The 20,696-nt window shown below is 37.2% G+C and overlaps 1 protein-coding gene across 1 annotated transcript in view; it reads left to right on the top strand.

The window, feature by feature from the left end:
* Positions 1-109: 109 nt before the first annotated feature.
* Positions 110-20,696, top strand: part of LOC107589414 (E3 ubiquitin-protein ligase TRIM37-like) — a 22,123-nt gene continuing 1,536 nt past the window's right edge. Inside the window, exons 1-22 of the mRNA XM_016277845.1 lie at positions 110-172; positions 268-308; positions 836-952; positions 1,764-1,851; positions 2,060-2,182; positions 5,297-5,420; positions 5,508-5,575; positions 5,942-6,066; positions 6,383-6,433; positions 6,533-6,614; positions 6,698-6,774; positions 6,860-7,039; positions 9,981-10,095; positions 10,370-10,567; positions 10,972-11,108; positions 13,629-13,711; positions 15,734-15,910; positions 16,021-16,311; positions 17,013-17,162; positions 17,491-17,683; positions 18,645-18,760; positions 19,068-19,220. Coding sequence (XP_016133331.1) covers positions 110-172; positions 268-308; positions 836-952; positions 1,764-1,851; positions 2,060-2,182; positions 5,297-5,420; positions 5,508-5,575; positions 5,942-6,066; positions 6,383-6,433; positions 6,533-6,614; positions 6,698-6,774; positions 6,860-7,039; positions 9,981-10,095; positions 10,370-10,567; positions 10,972-11,108; positions 13,629-13,711; positions 15,734-15,910; positions 16,021-16,311; positions 17,013-17,162; positions 17,491-17,683; positions 18,645-18,760; positions 19,068-19,220 — 2,752 coding nt within the window. The remainder of the gene's footprint in view (positions 173-267; positions 309-835; positions 953-1,763; positions 1,852-2,059; positions 2,183-5,296; positions 5,421-5,507; positions 5,576-5,941; positions 6,067-6,382; positions 6,434-6,532; positions 6,615-6,697; positions 6,775-6,859; positions 7,040-9,980; positions 10,096-10,369; positions 10,568-10,971; positions 11,109-13,628; positions 13,712-15,733; positions 15,911-16,020; positions 16,312-17,012; positions 17,163-17,490; positions 17,684-18,644; positions 18,761-19,067; positions 19,221-20,696) is intronic.

Raw genomic sequence — 20,696 nt, 5'->3', positions numbered from 1 at the left:
TTATTATTATTATCATACACAAATATTATACACGTCACATTTCACTTGAGATCTGAGAGATATATTTCAGTTGTTTTTGCCAAAACACTTTAAGTAATGAGCAGTGTAGATGTTTTTAAATGCTTTCCAAGTGTGCCATGTTGGGAAGAATCCCACTAATAAAACACATCATGTATTTTAATAATTGACCTCTTATTGATTCAGAGGCTAATACAAGGTAGCATTTATAAATGAGTACATTTTGCTCTTCTGTTTTCTTCCTGGCAGCGATGGCTGACTGAACAGAGAGCTCAGTGTCCCCACTGTCGGTAAGTTCTGAGGTTCAAATTCAAATGATGTTTTGAGCTCTGACAGTCTTTGAGGTAAATCTAGAGGATTAAGTATTGATTTTTCTATTGTTAGAGTTTACAGAATGAGATCATTTCAGGGAAGCACTGATTAGTTACATTAAGGGAACCGCATCCAAAAAAAAACTTTAGACGGCTGGACCAGAGCCACCTGATATTTGGCAATAGAAACACACTTGCATAATTGCCAAAGCAGTTTGAAGTGTGTTCAAACCACAGCTTTATAATTAAAGCTCAAACAAAAACTCCTTTATCTGGAGTGCTGGCACATCTATTTTTATAGAATCAACTTTAAGCCAGCATGTATACCAGTCTTAATCCTCTCTCCTCTCTCTATTCTAAAAAAAAAAAAAAAAAAAAAAATAACAAAACATGAATAACCAGTCTTAATCCTCTCTCCTCTCTCTATTCTAAAAAAAAAAAAAAAAAGTAATATTAACAAACATGTATATGGTTCTTTTTGCTAATCAAACTGGTGTTGTATTCAGAGCTCCGCTTCAGCTGAGGGAACTGGTCAACTGTCGCTGGGCAGAGGAAGTGACTCAACAACTGGACACACTGCAGCTCTGCAACCTCACAAAACATGAGGAGAACGACAAAGACAAGTGTGTAATACTGAATATTAATACAGTCTTGACAGCTGCAGTACAGTGTACCATGGGCACTTTTGACCCTGTGGAATAACTATATATAATATTAAATGTGCAATATATACAATACTGTTCAAAAGTTTGGGGTCAGTAAGGTATTTTTTTCTTTTTTAAAGAAAGAAATTAATAATTTTATTCAGCAAGGATGCATTAAACTGATCAAAAGTAACCGTAAAGACTTTGTAATGTTAAAAATGTCTATTCGGGTGTGTGTGTGTGTGCACTGGTTTGTATATCCTGGTGGGGACTTAAACCTGACTACACACAGACTCATGGGGACTCGTGTCACGGTGGGGACCGAAATTGTGGTCCCCACGGGTACAAAAGCTTATAAATCATATAGGGATGCACGATATATCGGCCACCATATCGGTATCGGCCCATATCGGCTCATTTTTTCTGTTATCGGTATCGGCCTGATAAGAAAATTTGGCCGATATCTTAAAGCCGATAAATAATGCATTATTTCCTTCAGAGACACTTCAGGGGGTTTATTTATTTTTATTTTTTTACATTCTTAAAAATTGTACCACAGTTTCTACAAAAAATATTAACAGCGCAAATGTTTACAACATTATTTATATCATGGCTTTTCATACAGTATTTGAATTTTCCTCTGAAAAATAGGCATGGTCAAATGTTTTCACATAGAAAAAAAGGTGCACCATTGGCTTATGTTTGGTTTTCATTTTCTGGGATGACTAAGTGACCAATTAGTGTAGAATTAATACTCACTGTCACTGATTCTCTCTTCTCACCTTAACAGGTGTGAGAACCATCATGAGAAGTTGAGTGTGTTCTGCTGGACTTGTAAGAAGTGCATCTGTCACCAGTGCGCTCTGTGGGGTGGCATGGTATGCAATTCTGAATTCAAAACATATTAGTCAGGCTGGTGGATTGCATATACAATGTCATTTTACTCAGATCCAATTGTGTTGTGATAAAACATGACTGGTCACACATCAGTGCAAATGATCAATGAATAATACTGTGCCTAATATGAATGAATGTCAGTTTGTCTCAAACAGGAACTTGCTTATCTCCTCCTCCACCTCTCCACAGCACGGAGGTCATACGTTCAAACCCCTGGCCGAGATCTACGAGCAGCATGTGACAAAGGTGAACGAGGAGGTGGCCAAGCTGCGGCACCGGCTAATGGAGCTGATTAGTCTGGTTCAAGAAGTGGTAAGCACCCTGGCTTCTCATTCACGCCCACACAGAGCCATTTAGATCTGTTCTGAGTTGACAGTTTGTAATGGATGCTAGTTTACCAGCCACAAATCCCTTTTAGATGGAACTGCTAATGACAAATCAAATGTTATCTAATTACATGTATTCCTGGTTTGACAAGTGCTTTTGAAGGCGTTTTACATAATGTAGAACGCCAGGACTTCAAGAACCCCACACAAATCCATCAGCTACTGTTTATAGCTCACTTTTGAATCCTGTGTCAGGTGATTGTCCTATAGAGGGCGCCACAGCACAAATACTTCTAAAACCTTCATTAATCTTAGTTAATTTCAACATTTACTAATACATTATTAAACTCAAACGTCGTATTTGTTCATATTGTTTAAAGGACCTGAGCTAACATGAACTAACAGTTGTATTTTTTAGGGATGCACGATATATCGGCCACCATATCGATATCTGCTCATTTTTTCTGTTATCGGTATCGGCCTGATAAGAAAATTTGGCCGATATCTTAAAGCCGATAAATAATGCATTATTTCCTTCAGAGACACTTCAGATGCGCGCTGTTCGTTTGCAGCCTTTTGTGCAATTGTACGTTGTAATATTGTGTTTATTTGATGTATATCTGATTTATCTCATATAGAATGCGTTTGGTTAAGTTAAAAGAGCGCTTCAGTTTACCGGTGATCGTCTTTAGCTCAGCGCACGCAGCTCAAACAGCAGTGCACAACATTAATAACTATGATTGGGAATGTCGTGTATATAACATTCTAATGAGAACATTATTATAATAAAACGTTGTGAATTCTTTGGGTTTAGTTGCCGTGTTTCAGCGCGTTGTTATGGGAAGAGCGCATCCACAACAGGATCACACATTCTGACTATAGCATGCAATAACTGCGTCATTTGTCATTTCATATATAAGTTGTAATATTATGTTTATGTTGTATTAATATTAATCTCAGGATGCATTTCCTTGAGTTAAATAAGCTGCCAGCAAAACGCTTCAGTTTACCGTGTTCATTCAGCTCTTCAGCTTCAGCTTGAGCTGCAGCTCAATGGCTGCTATTTAAAACAGTGGTATTAATTTGTTACTTTTTCAAAATCATTGATATATTATTAATAACAACAACCACTTGTATTTTTCTCTTATTATTTTCATCAACAATATGGTTTAGTAATTAAAATCATTTAATTATTGTCCGTGCAGAGGCTATTCTGTTTTATTGATCTGTGGCGCATTCATTTTGATTCTTTACATGTGTAATGATGTCCAGTGACTTGTTTGCATTATTTATGCATTATTTTATTTATTTGTAAGACTTTTTTTATGACTAAATTTGGTAATGGGAGAGTAAAAATATTTTTAAAACGTACACCGTTCAAACTAGGCTGCTTATGTTGAAGTGTTTGGGATGTGGCTTTTAATGATGAGACCTTTTTTGTAATCAGGCTCTCAAAAAGTATATAACAATTTGGATATAGATTTATCGGCCAACATATCGGTTATCGGCTTTCAAAAATAAAGAATAATCGGTTATCGGTATCGGCCAAAATTTTCATATCGGTGCATCCCTAAAATCATACAGAATTAAGTTTTTTGAAAATCTAAAAATGCAGAAAGTTTCCTGTGAGGGGTAGGTTTAGGGGTAGGGTTGGTGTAGGGCAATAGAAAATACGGTTTGTACAGTATAAAAACCATTACGCCTATGGAGAGTTCCCATAAACCATAAAAACAAACCTGTGTGTGTGTGTGGGGGTTTATTTATTTTTATTTTTTTACATTCTTAAAAATTGTACCACAGTTTCTACAAAAAATATTAACAGCGCAAATGTTTACAACATTATTTATATCATGGCTTTTCATACAGTATTTGAATTTTCCTCTGAAAAATAGGCATGGTCAAATGTTTTCACATAGAAAAAAAGGTGCACCATTGGCTTATGTTTGGTTTTCATTTTCTGGGATGACTAAGTGCCCAATTAGTGTAGAATTAATACTCACTGTCACTGATTCTCTCTTCTCACCTTAACAGGTGTGAGAACCATCACGAGAAGTTGAGTGTGTTCTGCTGGACTTGTAAGAAGTGCATCTGTCACCAGTGCGCTCTGTGGGGAGGCATGGTACGCAATTCTGAATTCAAAACGTATTAGTCAGGCTGGTGAATTGTCATTTCCTCAGATCCAAATGTGTTGTGCTAGAACATGACTGGTCACACATAGGAGCAAATTATCAATGAATAATACTGTGCCTAATATGAATGAATGTCAGTTTGTCTCAAACAGGAACTTGCTTATCTCCTCCTCCACCTCTCCACAGCACGGAGGTCATACGTTCAAACCCCTGGCCGAGATCTACGAGCAGCATGTGACAAAGGTGAACGAGGAGGTGGCCAAGCTGCGGCACCGGCTAATGGAGCTGATTAGTCTGGTTCAAGAAGTGGTAAGCACCCTGGCTTCTCATTCACGCCCACACAGAGCCATTTAGATCTGTTCTGAGTTGACAGTTTGTAATGGATGCTAGTTTACCAGCCACAAATCCCTTTTAGATGGAACTGCTAATGACAAATCAAATGTTATCTAATTACATGTATTCCTGGTTTGATAAGTGCTTTTGAAGGCATTTTACATAATGTAGAACTCCAGGACGCCAAGAAACCTACACAAGTCCATCAGCTACTGTTTATAGCTCCTACGTCAGGGGATTGTCCTATAGAGGGCGCCACAGCACTAAACAAATGTACATTACGTGGACAAATACATCTAGTGTAAAATCTTCCTAGAAGTGGAAGTTGGAGAGCCAACTCCCTATTAATGCTAAAGCTCACATAGCTGTATTTATTTGATCAAAATATAGTAAAAATAGTCATATTTTTAAATATTATTACAATTTAAACTTTTATTTTCATGTACTTTAAAGCGTCAATGATTTCAGCATCATTACTCTATTTTTCAGTGTCACATGATTCAGAAATCATTCTAATTTGCTGATTTGGTGCTCAAATATTTATATGGGAGCGTGTTTGGGTGTCCACATACTTTTTGATTTATGATATCAATTTTAGAAGTTCTGACAGCTATACCTTTACATTTTATGTTTTTCAGGAGAAGAACGTTGAGGCGGTGCGAGGGGCAAAGGATGAGAGGGTGAGGGAAATCCGAAATGCTGTGGAAATGATGATTGCTCGGCTCGATAATCAGCTCAAGAACAAACTCATCACACTCATGGGTACATACATGCTTTTGTTCTGACAGTTTTCATGTAATCTGACATTTGAGGTTATTTTGGTCTAACGTAAATTTGATACACCCACAGGACAGAAGACCTCTCTGACACAGGAGACAGAACTGCTGGAGTCTCTGCTGCAGGAAGTGGAACATCAGGTGTGTGGATCTGGTGTCTCAGTAAAATAAAGCAGATGTGCAGTGGAGTTAGAAGTCTTGAGACTACATTGAAAATGTGCAATTCAACTACAATTAAGACCTGAAAATAAACATTTGTTTTTTTTATTTTTATATTTCTAATTGTAAGGTTATAAAGTAGAATGGGTCAAATAAGAAAATGTGATTAACCAAATACTAATTCTGAAGTTTATGTGAAGTTTTCAGTTCAGCTTTTCACTTAAATTATGTAATTACAATAATTTGTAATTAAAATATAGCATTAAATTAGAATTTAGAAGAATTCATGAGTCATTTCAGATGTTTGTAGACTTTTTGATTTGTGACAAGTGTGTTTTCTCCCCACAGCTGCGTTCGTGCAGTAAGAGTGAGCTGATCTCTAAGAGTCCAGAGATCCTGCTCATGTTCCAGCAGGTTCACAGGAAGCCAATGCAGTCTTTTGTCACCACTCCTGTCCCACCAGACTTCACCAGGTACACAAACATAGACACTGTACCTGTTATATTGCTCCTTCACACACAGAGACGAGATCTCTGTAAGCTTGAACTTTGGCGCAGTCTGTGAATAATGAATAAACATGCACACCTGTAAAAACAACTCTTAGCTTATAAAGCCATTCGATCATAATGTCAATTTGTAGGCCAATACAGTGTGCTATTTCTCCAGTGAGATTTTAGAATAACACTTCTTTATTTATGAGTGAAATGAAGTTTGTGGTGAACTTGTAGAGACATTCCCATTTCGATTTGCAAAATAAATTGCTCGCAGTCATATCTCATTTCTTCTCAGTGAGCTGGTCCCTGCCTATGACTCGAGCACTTTTGTTTTGGCAAACTTCAGGTAATTACACTCCCTTTGTCTTTCTTATTAATTTATATCTTAAATGCTGCATTTAGTTTTCTTGCGTCATTTGAATTGATGTTGTCTCATTGCCGTAAGTACTCTGCGGCAGAGAGCAGACCCCGTCTACAGCCCCCCGCTCCAGATATCAGGCCTGTGCTGGAGGTTGAAGGTTTATCCGGTAAGTTTGTCACCCGTAACACGGTGACAAATTGAAATTTACAGACTCTTCCTATTCTCACAGACGTTGTTGTTGTGTTTTAGGATGGCAATGGCGTTGTTCGAGGAAACTATCTCTCTGTTTTTCTAGAGTTGTCAGCTGGACTCCCAGAGACGTCCAAGTAGGCTGCACTTGCTGTCCTGTCATCCTGCTGTGCAGTGTCACAAATATTGTTTTTAAAGTCTAACTGGTTGAATTTCTTCCAGGTATGAATACAGGGTGGAGATGGTCCATCAGGCCTCCAGTGACCCCACCAAAAACATCATTCGAGAATTTGCATCAGACTTTGAGGTGGGCGAGTGCTGGGGGTATAACAGGTTCTTCAGGTTGGACCTTCTCGCCAGTGAGGGCTACTTGAATATGCAGACTGACACTCTTGTGCTCAGGTGCGATCTTGCAGCTGAATTTTTTACTTTTTTTATAAAAATAATAAATAATAATAATTAATTTTATTTAAATGGTGCCTTTCTAAACACCCAAGGTCACCTTACAGCAAGCAAATTGGTAAAAACAGTAGTTAAATAAACCAACTACTGAGGTAACCAGTGCATAAATAAGAATTGCAGTATTATTCGTTGTGAGAGAGGTATGGAGGCAATTAATATTACGCAGGTGAAAATACGCAGTACGCGTAATATTATTGACATGAGCTTCAAAAGAAAGTGTGCTATCCAGAATGACACCCAAACTCCTGACCTGCTGAGAAGGACAAATTGCATCATTAATGCTATCCACAGTAAAAGAATCAGATTTAGTCAAAGTAGATTTTGTACCAATAAGTAAGACCTCAGTTTGATCACTGTTGAGTTTTAGAAAGTTGGCTGAAAGCCAGTCTTTAATTTCAACTAAACATCTGGTCAAGGAAGGTGGAGGAAAATAACTTAGAGGGTTAGGAAGACAGGTAAAGCTGGGTGTTGTCGACATAGCAGTGAAAATGGATACCATATTTCCTGAAAATATGGCCAAGAGGAAGTAAATAGATGATGAATAAGAGTGGGCCCAAAAAACCCTGAGGGACACCAGTTGTAACTGTAAATGGTCTTGATTTAAAATTTTTAATATGAACAAACTGAGTGCGACCGGTAAGATAAGACCTAAACCAGTACAGGGGAGTGTGCCAGTGATCCCTATAGAAAGTAACCTGTCCAGGAGTATCTTGTGCGAAATCGTATCAAAGGCCGCACTCGGGTCAAGTAGGACAATTATTGTTAATTATCCAGAATCAGCTGCCAATAACAAATCATTAGTAATTTTGACAAGAGCAGTCTCTGTGCTATGGTGGGGAAACTGGATTGGAATTGCTCAAACAATTTATTATTGGAGAGATGATTGTGAACTTGAGCTGCAACAAATTTTCTCAAGATTTTAGAAATGAATGGCAAATTAGAAATTCAATTCAAGTTTATTTGTATAGTGCTTTTCATGATACAAATTGTTGCAAAGCAGCTTTACAGAAAATTAAGTTTCTACAATATATTTAGTAGTAGCTTATCAGTGGTGGCTATGTCAAGTTGATGTACACATGGCAGAAATGTACGGTAAAAATCAGTTAATGACGTAATCAAACACAATGAACACTATTAACAGCAATGATTATATGTTGCAATCAAACATTTAGCAAAATTTGGTAGTTCTGTATGTTGTTTCAGGATTGGCATCATCTGAGGTCCTCTGAGGGGTTGGCATCATCTCTTCTCAGGTGTTCTGGATCCAGACTGAAGCTTGTGTAATTCCTAGTTACCATGGGATTTCAATGTCAAACATAGAAACAAATAGAGACATAATTAGCGTAGTTGCTGTTCCAACCAAGCAAAAATTATTTGTTCAACCCAAGCTAAAGAATAATAATGTGCATTTGATCAGATATAACTGCAGTACAAGATTATGATATGCATTATGTGAATGCTTGGCTAAAGAGATGTGTCTTCAATCTAGATTTAAACGGAGAGAATGTGTCTGAACCCCAAACGTTATCAGGAAGGCTATTCCAGAGTTTGGGAGCCAAATGCGAAAAAGCTCTAAATTGGTTGATAATTTTCCAAATTTGACTGATCAGTCCCTGATTTCTTTAGTATAGGGGTAATGATAGCAGTTTTAAGAGAAGAAGGTACAGAACCCGAAACAAGTGAAGAGTAAATAATTTTAGTAATTAATGAAGACAAAGATGGTAAACAAGTGAGTAGGCAGTGGGTCGAGCTGACAATTAGTAGTTTTAGATTTTATGTCGCAAATAGTACCTTTAATATTTTTTTACTCCGTTATTAAATGGGTCATGAACTAAGAAACCAAATTCCCTTGGTCTTTTGACATATAAGAGGTCATTGTGCTATAAAAACATCATGTAGGTTTTAGAACTCAAAACTTTCTTGTTAGTCTAAAAACAGCTTATATTAAAGCCAGTCTGCCAAAACGACCTTCATGATGTAATTACACCGCCTCGGCAGAAGAAGATCAAACGCCTGCTTCTACATCGCTGCCTGTTTAGCCCCGCCCACTGATTCACACACGTAGTGTAAATAACGAGAGACCCAAAGATAAAGATGGCTCAGAAGACAGCAAAACGCTGTGCGTGCCAACATTAGGAAAGAGTGGATGAACTTTATTTTTAATGAAGTTTCAGAACACGTCAGTAAGAACTTGGTCCTTTGTTCACTTGATTTTACCGCTGATTCATTTACAAATAAAGCACAATTCCGAGTGGGATTTTCAGAAAGATTGAAACTGAAAGAGGATGCTGTGCTGACTATATTGGATCCAACAGTAATCTTGCAACACACAGTTTTGTGAGTAACCGTTTATATTACGTGATCGCTATTGCTTTGTCTGTTAAACAGATCGTTTGAAATAAGTATTTATGCATTTTAAACCTAAATCACTGCAGCGTCCTTTTGTGAAGGATGTAGGCTGGCAAACATTCACAACTATTAGCCAGTCATAGCAGTGGGCATTTACTTCTGAGTCTACTATCCACCACACCTATTCAAACGCAGAGTTCTGATGAGGGGGTTAAAAACAAGACAGAAAATAGCCTATTACTTCTAAATTATGATGTTTTTGAATCACAATTCTTGATAACATTATAAGTGGACAGCAGAGAACAGTAGGCCTACAAAATAAAAAAAAGTTTAGATTTTTTCATGCACTTCATGACCCCTTTAAAGCCTGTTGACACAGCAAGCGTACAGTATTTGTGTTCAATGGAATGGGAATGGAATTTCCTCCTCCTTTAGAATTACCATGAAATGCATGATATACTATCCAAGGATGTATCCAGTGTATGCTGTCTTGTTCATTTCTCATGCTCTGCCTTTTCAATTAATCTCACAGGTATCAAGTGCGATCACCTACGTTTTTTCAGAAGTGTAGAGATCAGTATTGGTACATAACTCAGCTGGAGTCAGCCCAGTCCAGCTACATTCAACAGATCAACAACCTAAAAGAGGTTAGTGTTAAAGTTTTATGTTACCCTGAATATATCCTACTTAGAATCTGGCTTCAAGAAACTGTGTTGTTTCAAACGTGAACCGAATTTGAAATGGCCACTTCTTTCTATACAGACTGAAGCGAGTGCATTTATGAATGCATTAGGAATCCATGTAATATTTATGCTGTAACATGTAATGCCTGTTGATGTTTTCAAACTTAATGAAGAAACACTTCTTTCAAATTGTGTTATGTCATGTATGCTTTTTATATTTTGGTGTATTTCTGTTCAGAGGTTAGCTATAGAACTGTTCCGTCGGCAGAAGTCGAGGAGTTCCTCTCCATTTGATCGGCATCTCTGCCCCACGACTTCCTCCGGGAGAGACTCCCGTCAGGGAAAGAGCTCCGTACTAGAGGAAGGGAGTCAGGCAGCCTCAGCAGAGACAAAAGAAGATGAGGATGAAGAGAAGACCCAGCATGATGACTCTAATGTAAGGCCTGTCAGAGCAGCATGGTGAAATTCATTGCTATTATTTAACATTATTTTAGCAATAAAATCTTCAACTTTTTCTTGTTCACTTTGAAAACTAGAAACGTTTCTTTTTCATTTTCTTTTTTACTCCCCCCCTAAGATATTATCCATCATTTCATCATAGCCACATCTTAAACATCTTTTACATACACACTCTTACATCATCATCTGCTTTTAGGCATATGCTATTCAAATCAGATTACACTCATTGTGATCTCTAAAGAAAACAAGCCGACATGTAATGTAGTGAACCTGAAGTCCTGACAGCCACATTACTTGAATCATTTTCATGCTTGGAGCTATTTGATGTTATATTGCGCACATTAGGAACAGTTTGATGATGATGTGTTGATGCAATGTTAGGAGTTGTCTGACGGAGATCTGGAGGTGGACTGTCTAACTGGAGATGAAGATGTCAATCCTCTGGACGGTAGTAGCACCTCTGGGAGCTCCACAGCCACCAGTAACACAGAGGAGAATGATATTGACGAAGAGACCATGTACGTACACGATTTAAAAACCTCCTTGCTAAAATTTCAGAATGTGATTTTTGAAGCAGTACCATTTGAGGCCCACTGTTATAGTCACCAGTATAGTTTAAAAAAAAATGTCACCATTTACTTAATTTTGTGCTTTTGTCTTGATCTTGTTTTCCATTTCTTTTTGAATGACAGTCTTGATAGTCTCTGTTCATTTTCTTTCTTTATATGGAAAAATGCAGCTTGGAGTTTTTTCTGTTTGGAGAATTTTATTAGAAATTCTAATATTAGTAAATTATTAAATATTAGAAATGAGAAATTATATTTATATAGAAATATAAAGAAATTAAAACAAATTTCTAACAACATGAGGGTGTGTAAATAATGACAGGATTTTTTTTTTTTTTTTTCAGCTGAACCATTTTTTTTTTAACCCAGGCAGAATCACAGCAATGATTAACAGTTCTGATGCAAACCTATCTGAATGAGCTATAATTAAAGCCATTAATAATAATAATATTATTTTACCATACTTGTTGGAAGACAGCACTTGATGAAGGTCACAAGCTTCATTGTGGGATAAATGTAGGTCTTTTGAAAGCGTTTCTGGCAAAATCGTGATCAGCTCTTATAGTGTTTTTCCTTTTTTCCCCTCTTAAAGCAGTACTCATAATTTGCTAGGTCACGTCCTCATGGTGTGGTAAATACTAGTGTACTAAGATTCTCGCACGAGATGGTGCTTTGTGTGCCATAGGGTAACAGCTGTATCCTCCCCCCGGCTGGAAAGCACAGTTTAATTAGGGCTGCTTCCACATTTGTGACAGGCATTCCCTCGTACTCTGTGTTTAACCAGAGAGCTGTTCTTTCTGTCCTGTCCTATCACGATCTGAGAGAATGAGCAGTATTGGCAGCTTTGACTTGTGTAGGCTCTGTGAGAGCGCTCGTGTTTCTGTAGTGAAGTGTTGGAGTCAGAACCTCACATGTTTCTGCTCATGTTGCCGGCTACCGCCCGCTCACGCAGCTCTCAAACGCACACACTGCTCCAACCAGATGAGACGAATGAGTCATCATAGCCTCTGCCTCCTGCTTACAAATGCTCGTTCTCACAGTCTCTGGCTTTTCCAGTGTGCACACACACTATTGCTCTCTTGTTCTCAGGCCCACGCACATTCTCTCACACCTTTGACACTATTTGCTGGAGTGTTTTGTGTGAGCTCTTCATGTTGACTTTGTAAAGGTGCCCATGCACTTACCGTTACCCAAATGTCAGAAGCGCCGCTTATTCAGGATAAAGTAGGGGAAAGAGGGAATTATGGGGTGTTAGGCTCTGTTTACAACTGGTATTATCATCTCAAATGGGTTTCCTGTGACCACTTGAGATTGCACTATGTTGATATACAGCACAAAAAGCTTTTCTTTTTTTTTTTTTTTTTTTTTTTTTTTACTCGTCAGATGTTTTAAAGGTTCTCTGTGCTTCATCTGTGCTTCACATGCATCCTGATGTCAGTCAGGCAAACCTGTGAAGTTTTTTTTTCATTTAAATCTGCAAAAAATGGAAAAGTTCAAAACCTTTGTTTCAGCACAGTGGTTTACCAGATAGTAGGTGGTTGGTCATGTTTTTCCAGAATGCATCATGACCGATTAGCAATTTCAGTAAAAAATGCAATGATGTCCAATTACATATGATTACTTTTATTATTATTATTATTATACTTTTATTAATCATCTTTTTCAGTATAAAGAAAGCCTATTGTTTTATGTGTATTGTTGGGAAATAATAATAATACTACTTTTTCTTATTTGATTTATTTTTTAAATATTTTAGCTTTATATTTAATATTTAAAAAACACTTAAAAAGTTGTATATGTATATTGAGGGGAATTATGCATTTATTTATTTTATTATTTATTATTTTTATTTTCTAAATGAGTTCATGAGAGTAACTTTTTTCCCCCCCCAATATATAAAGAAAATATATAATTTTTTTGGTAAGGCCCGTGTAAATACTAGCAGGGTAAGCAAACATTTGTTCGATGTATCCATGTGAAGTCGAAGCTCTTAGCTTCTATAAATACTGTAGTGGATCAGTGCAGAGAACCGCTGGAGGGGATGGAGTCATCACACAGTTGAGCCTGAGACAATGGTGCATGTTACCCTTACACACACACACACACACACACACACACACACACTCACTCACATATACATGCATATTCAGCAGGATGCTTGGAGCAGAATGCTTTCAACACCCCCTGTGGAGCAGCTTATTTCAGACTATACCACTTCTCTCTATTAACAGGGGGAGCCACGCAAACGAATCCTGGTCTATTTAAAGCATGTGGCGATACACTGGGGACATAATGCCGGCCACACCTCATTTAGCTCCATTGGGATCCAATTAATCATTCAAAACCTTTCTACACTTAAACCGAAATGTTAGCGCTGATCTGGTTATGCATTGTAGATTTGTTTACTTGCTGCTGACATTCCACTAGTACCAGAGAAATAACACAAGTGTGACTTGTTTTTATCCGTTATAGGTCTGGTGAGAATGATGTGGAGTACAGTGGGAATCTAGACCTGGAGGAAGGTGAATTACCCGATGATGTTCCCGGGGCAACAGGTGAACCAGTTTCTCTGTCCAAGCGGCCTCATTGATTCAAATGAAAAGCGAGTGTCATGCATATGGCGATTTGGTGTGTTGAAACTAGGGATGCACCGATATGAAAATTTTGGCCGATACCGATAACCGATTATTCTTTATTTTTGAAAGCCGATAACCGATATGTTGGCCGATAAATCTATATCCAAATTGTTAAATACTTTTTGAGAGCCTGATTACAAAAAAGGTCTCATCATTAAAAGCCACATCCCAAACACTTCAACATAAGCAGCCTAGTTTGAACGGTGTACGTTTTAAAAATATTTTTACTCTCCCATTACCAAATTTAGTCATAAAAAAGCCTTACAAATAAATAAATAATGCAAACAAGTCACTGGACATCATTACACGTGTAAAGAATCAAAATGAATGCGCCATAGATCAATAAAACGGAATAGCCTCTGCACGGACAATAATTAAATGATTTTAATTACTAAACCATACTGTTGATGAAAATAATAAGAGAACAATACAAGTGGTTGTTGTTATTAATAATATATCAATGATTTTGAAAAAGTAACAAATTAATACCACTGTTTTAAATAGCAGCCGTTGAGCTGCACGTGCTGAAGCTGAAGAGCTGAATGAACACGGTAAACTGAAGCGTTTTGCTGGCAGCTTATTTAACTCAAGGAAATGCATCCTGAAATTAATATTAATACAACATAAACATAATATTACAACTTATATATGTACAAAATGACGCAGTTATTGCATGCTATAGTCAGAATGTGTGATCCTGTTGTGGATGCGCTCTTCCCATAACAACGCGCTGAAACACGGCAACTAAACCCAAAGAATTCCCAACGTTTTATTATAATAATGTTCTCATTAGAATGTTATATACACGACATTCCCAATCATAGTTATTAATGTTGTGCACTGCTGTTTGGGCTGCGTGTGCTGAGCTAAAGATGATCACTGGTAAACTGAAGCGCTCTTTTAACTTAACCAATCGCATTCTATATGAGATAAATCAGATATACATCAAATAAACACAATATTACAATGTACAATTGCACAAAAGGCTGCAAACGAACAGCGCGCATCTGAAGTGTCTCTGAAGGAAATAATGCATTATTTATCGGCTTTAAGATATCGGCCAAATTTTCTTATCAGGCCGATACCGATAACAGAAAAAATGAGCCGATATGGGCCGATACCGATATGGTGGCCGATATATCGTGCATCCCTAGTTGAAACACTTGGCTTTGAAGTGTCATCGACTGCGACACCCTGTTAATCAGTTGTAGTGATGTAACTGAGCCAAATTACCATATCAGCCTTTGAAGATTGACTGCAGAATCTGCAGTTTAAAACACTGTCAGAGCTTCTGCTGCAAGACGTTTAGTGCTCACTAAATTGAAATGACATTTAATAATTCCCACAAAAAAATACCTAGGACTATAATGTTTAACTATATGACTATAATGTAATAAGTTAAAAAGTAAAAAATAAAATGATGTGCACGGATAAATCATTAATAATAAACTATTTCATTTCCATACAAAAATAGTCCATTTTGAATTTCATTGTGACTTCAATTAAAACTAAAACTATTAAAATAGAAATACAAATATTAGATGGAAAAACTTTTTAAATAAAATTTTTTTTTTTTGTTTTCTTAAAAACTGACAAAAGCACATAAAAATACTAAAAGTAAAAATTTTTTAATAAAAGTAAAAAATGTTAATTCAAAATAATTAAAATGCTAATAATAATAATAGTATGTTAATAATAATACAAACAATTCAAAAAATTTCATAAACATTACTACCTTGGGTTGTGCAATATGTACAAAAAAAATTAAACGGTCCATATGCTGCATATTGTGATGTACTGTACTCTCTCACAATTATAAGTTCTCTGCCTGTACTTTTCATATCTCTACTGGCCACCACCTCTACATGCTTACCTATTGATTATAGCTGCATAATGCTAACCTTACACAGTCTGTACTAACTGTCTCCCACTGCTGGTCAGGAGGTTCTGGTGCAGGTGCCCGGGGTTCAAGGCGTGGGGCAGGTGCAAGCTCAGCCAGCCTCCTGGAGATCGACCCGGTCATCCTCATCCAACTACTGGACCTGAAGGACCGCAGCCATGTGGAGTCACTGTGGGGGATGCAGCCCCGTCCCCCTACCTCTCTCCTCCAGAGCCAAGGTGTCATTGATGTGTTCAAATTGGAGATGGGAATTATGAACATGAACTCACTCTGAAGTGACTGTAAAGTTGACATGATTCATGACTCATTAACCATTTTTGATTGACAGCCGCTGCAGTGCCTTCTCGTAAAGAGCGTGAGCGTCGGCCTCAGGCGGTGCGTCGGTCAGCCCCAGACTCAGGGGTCCTGATCAGACTGAAGGCTCAGATGGCAGAAGTGCGCAGTAAGATGTCAGACGTAAAAGGACAGCTGGAAGCACGCAGTGGAGCCGGTCGAATCTCCTCTCAGGGAGCCTCAAACCACGATCAGGGACCCTCCATGGACTCTGAGATGGGGCCCAGTCGCAAACCCAGCGAACTGCTCTTCAGAGCGCCTGTCTCATCACGACACTCTCGAAGTGGTATGACACTGAGCTAGATTACCTCATATGACACAAAACTTTGTAAAAGTAATTGTGTAATTTAGGCGCTTTTTTAAAAGTTTGTGTACTTTAAGGACAAATATAGCATGTAGTCTTTACAATTATCATGAGCTCCTAAAACTGATTGACAATTGTATTGATTATTAAATAATGAACAAAATGCTCTTTATATAAAATACTTTTCAGATAGAGTATCGCATATCACACTGCATGAAATGTAAAAATGAGGCAGTGAAAAGTAATGGTAAAGATATTTATAATGTTACAAAACATTTTTATTTCAAAGTTCTTTCTGTTAGTCAAATAATCCTGGAAAAAAGTCGCATTTTCCATTAAAAAAAAAAATACTAAGCAGCACAACTGTTTTCAGCATTGAAAATAAAAAATGTTTCTTGAACACCAAATCAGAAAATAAGAAGAATTTCTGAAGGATCATGTGACACTGAAGACTGGAATCATGATGCTGAAAATTCAGCTTTTCCATCACAGGAATAAATTACTTTTTAAAATATATTAAAATAGAAAACACTTCCTTAAAAATTTTATAATATTTCACAATATTACTGTTTTTACTATATTTATAATCCATTCAAATCTAGCCTTGGTGAGCATAAGAGTCTTCTTTCAAGAACCATTAAATAATCTTATATTGTTGTAGATTCAGTGTGACTTTGTTTTAGGAGTGAAGAAGGCTGGTTCTCCTAAGCAGGAGAGCGTGGGAGCTCTGGGTGAACTGTCAATGCGTAGGGCTGTGGATGCTGGGGAGAAAGAGCTGAGAGGAGCTGGACGAGACTCCCCTACTGAACCTGAGGGACCCTCCTCTTTGAATGGTCAGTACACTACACTAGACATCAATCTACTAGTTTATCATCTCATGCAGTTTTTCAGCATCTTGTACCATAAGCATTGTATTTTTAAGATGCCATGTCAATCTAACCTAACCAGCTTCCCTAAAACTGACTACTTAACTAGTTGTTCAGATAACATGAAAATATGTCCATGTGCTCATCCCAAGATGCAACAATAGCTTTGAAACCCTTCCAATTATGCTAGGAATAATTTGAAATGTTCATTTTGAGAGATTTCTGGGAAACTCAACCCTGATATTACAAGGTGTATTCAAATCGTTTAGAAATGACGATATCTTGTGTTTTGCAGGCTCGCTGAAAGCACGCAGTGTGCAGAGTTCTCCTCCCTCGCTGGGAAGCAGCTCCTCTTCCTCTGATAAGCCCTCTTGCTCCAAACATGAGGAACTTCTGTATGGAGCTTCAGCTTCAGACCTGTTCAGCGTCACAGGCCTCAGTGGAGCAGCTGCTTCTGCCACCAAACAGCGCAGGACTCCAGCCATCGGGTAATGTACAGAAACAAGCCATCAGCAGCACAGCTTATTGTTTGTGTGTGTGTGTGTGTGTTTCCATTCATAAACAAATGCAGTAAGTGAGCCTGAATGAAGGTTGCTGTTTTAAGATCTAGAATAGACATTAAAACGCGCAGCTCCTTGGTTTTAATTTGTCATTACATTCATTGTTATTATTGGAATCTCTTAAGTTTTCTTCTGATGCTGTAAATCAGTGGTTGGCCTTGGTATTTACTTTATTTAAGAGACTTATGCTTTTTTTTCTCACATTGCATGGTTAAATGACACACAATGGCTTTCACCATGCTAATATTTGACTTTTTTTAAAGTTTTGTTTTGGTTTTTGTTTTACTGTTTTGATTTGTTTTTGAGTTCGATCTTGTTTAGTAGTATTTGTTGTTAGTTGTTTCGCATTAAATACTTGTCACACATTTGCTTTTACCATCCTAATTTTTGTTTTAGTTTATTTCATGTAAAATAAGAAGCTTAATGTCTTTGATCATTTCAGTATTTGGCTTTGTTCTGTGTTCTTTGGGTTGGTGAAGGTAGGTTTTTTGTTTGGCTTAGTTAATGCTAATATTTGGCTTTTTGTTTTCCTGTTTTGTTTTGTTTTCCATGAAACAACATGACACCCTTTTTTCACCCTTACTTTTTTTAATAATTGTGTTTTAGTTTGTTTCAGTCAGCATGCCGGTGTTTTGTTTTGTTTTTGTCTTTTTTCACATAAATAGCATGACACACAATTTGTTTCTGCCACGCAAATATTTGCTTTTATCTTGGTTTGTAAAATTTGAGTGTGCCAATCTTTAGCTTTATTATATTTTAATATAACATTTTGCTTTTTTTTTTTTTTTGTATTTGTTGTTGTTTTTTTTGTTTTATTCAGGGTTTTTTTTTTCACATATAAAATGGAATTAAAAACAGTGTTTTTTTAAAATAAGGTTGTATCCCTCAGGTCTGGCCTACTGACAGACAGCTCTCTTAACTGTGACCAAGAGGGTACCGGCGAGATCCATCAGTCACTGCTGTCACTGGCTGAACCATCCTCTTCCTCCTCATGCCCTGATGAAGGTGAGACATGAAGATCGATCCATTCTTGAAAACTCAAAAACAGGAAAAAACATGGGGTATAATTATAGTGCAGCAAGTTACACTAGTGTTGCATCGATGAGTCACTGCACACGCTGTGACCGAACGCCACTGTCATTTAACTGAACATCAAATTTCTCAGGAAATTACATTTATTCAGGAGCTTCATGAGTAACACTCTCTTAGTGTGCAATAGGAAATAAAGCACAGCTACTACTACAAAAAAAAAACAGTTTTCTTAGTACTGACATCTGTCAGTTCATATAAACGTATGATTGTCTGTCCATAGGTCTCCTCAGCCAGAAGCAGCCCCACCATGTGCTGCCGAGCATGAGCAGTGACAGCGAGCTGGACTGTGATACGGAGAATGAGAATGAGGATGAAGTGGTGGCTCTGGAGGCTGGAGACTGTGCGTTTGACACCAGATCTCTACCCTGCCCAGGTTCATATCCCACGTACACTGCTACCAGCCAAACGTTTGCACAGATTTCACTCAACTTGTCTTTCAGTTTCAACTATTCAACTTTGGTCTTTAAACTTTTGGAAATGAGCAATGTCAGTTCAGATCAAATTGAAAATGTAACTTTATTTATTTAACATATGTACACTGCCGTTCAAAAGTTTGGTATAAGAAAGTTTTTTTTTTTTAAAGTATCTTTTGCTCATCAAGACTGCATTTATTTGATCAAATATAGAGAAAAAAGAATGTAATATTGTGAAATTTAAAACAACAGTTTTCTATTTTATTAAACTTTAAAGTATAATTTATTCCTGTGATGCAAAGCTGAGTTTTCAGCAGCCATTACTCCAGTCTTCAGTGTCACATGATCCTTCAGAAATCATTCTAATTTATTATTAATGTTGGAAACAGTTGTGCTGCTTACTATATATATATTTTTTGAGCCTGTGATACTTTTCCAGGATTCTTTGATGAATAAAAAGTTGAAAAGAACAGCATATTCAAAATAGAAATCTCTTTACTATCACTTTTTATCAATTTAACACATCCTTGCTGAATAAAAGTATTAATTTCTTTAAATTGTTAAAATAAAAACATACTGATCCCAAACTTTTGAACGGCAGTGTTAATTAGAATCGGTCTTATAGAAAATTAGGCAAAAAGCTACTAATTATAACAAAAGCGTGGAAGCTTGTTTCCTCCATGGAATAACAAATAAAAAGGGTAATTGCAACTTTTTATCTCACAAGTTGGACATTTTTCTCACTATTCTGACAAAAAAAAAAGAATTGCAAGAGATAAAATCAGAAATGTGACTTTTTTTTTTAATGTCGAGCAATTCTGGAATATATATATGTATATATATATACAGTGGGTACGGAAAGTATTCAGACCCCCTTAAATTTTTCACTCTTTGTTATATTGCAGCCATTTGCGAAAATCATTTAAGTTCATTTTTTTTCCTCATTAATGTACACACAGCACCCCATATTGACAGAAAAACACAGAATTGTTGACATTTTTGCAGATTTATTAAAAAAGAAAAACTGAAATATCACATGGCCCTAAGTATTCAGACCCTTTGCTGTGACACTCATATATTTAACTCAGGGGCTGTCCATTTCTTCTGATCAGCCTTGAGATGGTTCTACACCTTAAGTTGAGTCCAGCTGTGTTTGATTATACTGATTGAACTTGATTAGGAAAGCCACACACCTGTCTATACAAGACCTTACAGCTCACAGTGCATGTCAGAGAAAATGAGAATCATGAGGTCAAAGGAACTGCCTGAAGAGCTCAGAGACAGAATTGTGGCAAGGCACAGATCTGGCCAAGGTTACAAAAAAAATTCTGCTGCACTTAAGGTTCCTAAGAGCACAGTGGCCTCCATAATCCTTAAATGGAAGACATTTAGGACGACCAGAACCCTTCCTAGAGCTGGCCAAACTGAGCTATCGG

This window comes from Sinocyclocheilus grahami, unplaced genomic scaffold (genome assembly GCF_001515645.1).
Source record: "Sinocyclocheilus grahami isolate Dianchi unplaced genomic scaffold, SAMN03320097.WGS_v1.1 scaffold7.1, whole genome shotgun sequence".
Taxonomy (NCBI): Eukaryota; Metazoa; Chordata; class Actinopteri; order Cypriniformes; family Cyprinidae; genus Sinocyclocheilus; species Sinocyclocheilus grahami.
The sequence above is the reverse complement of the archived record's forward strand: the minus strand, read 5'-3'. Positions and strand labels throughout refer to the sequence as shown.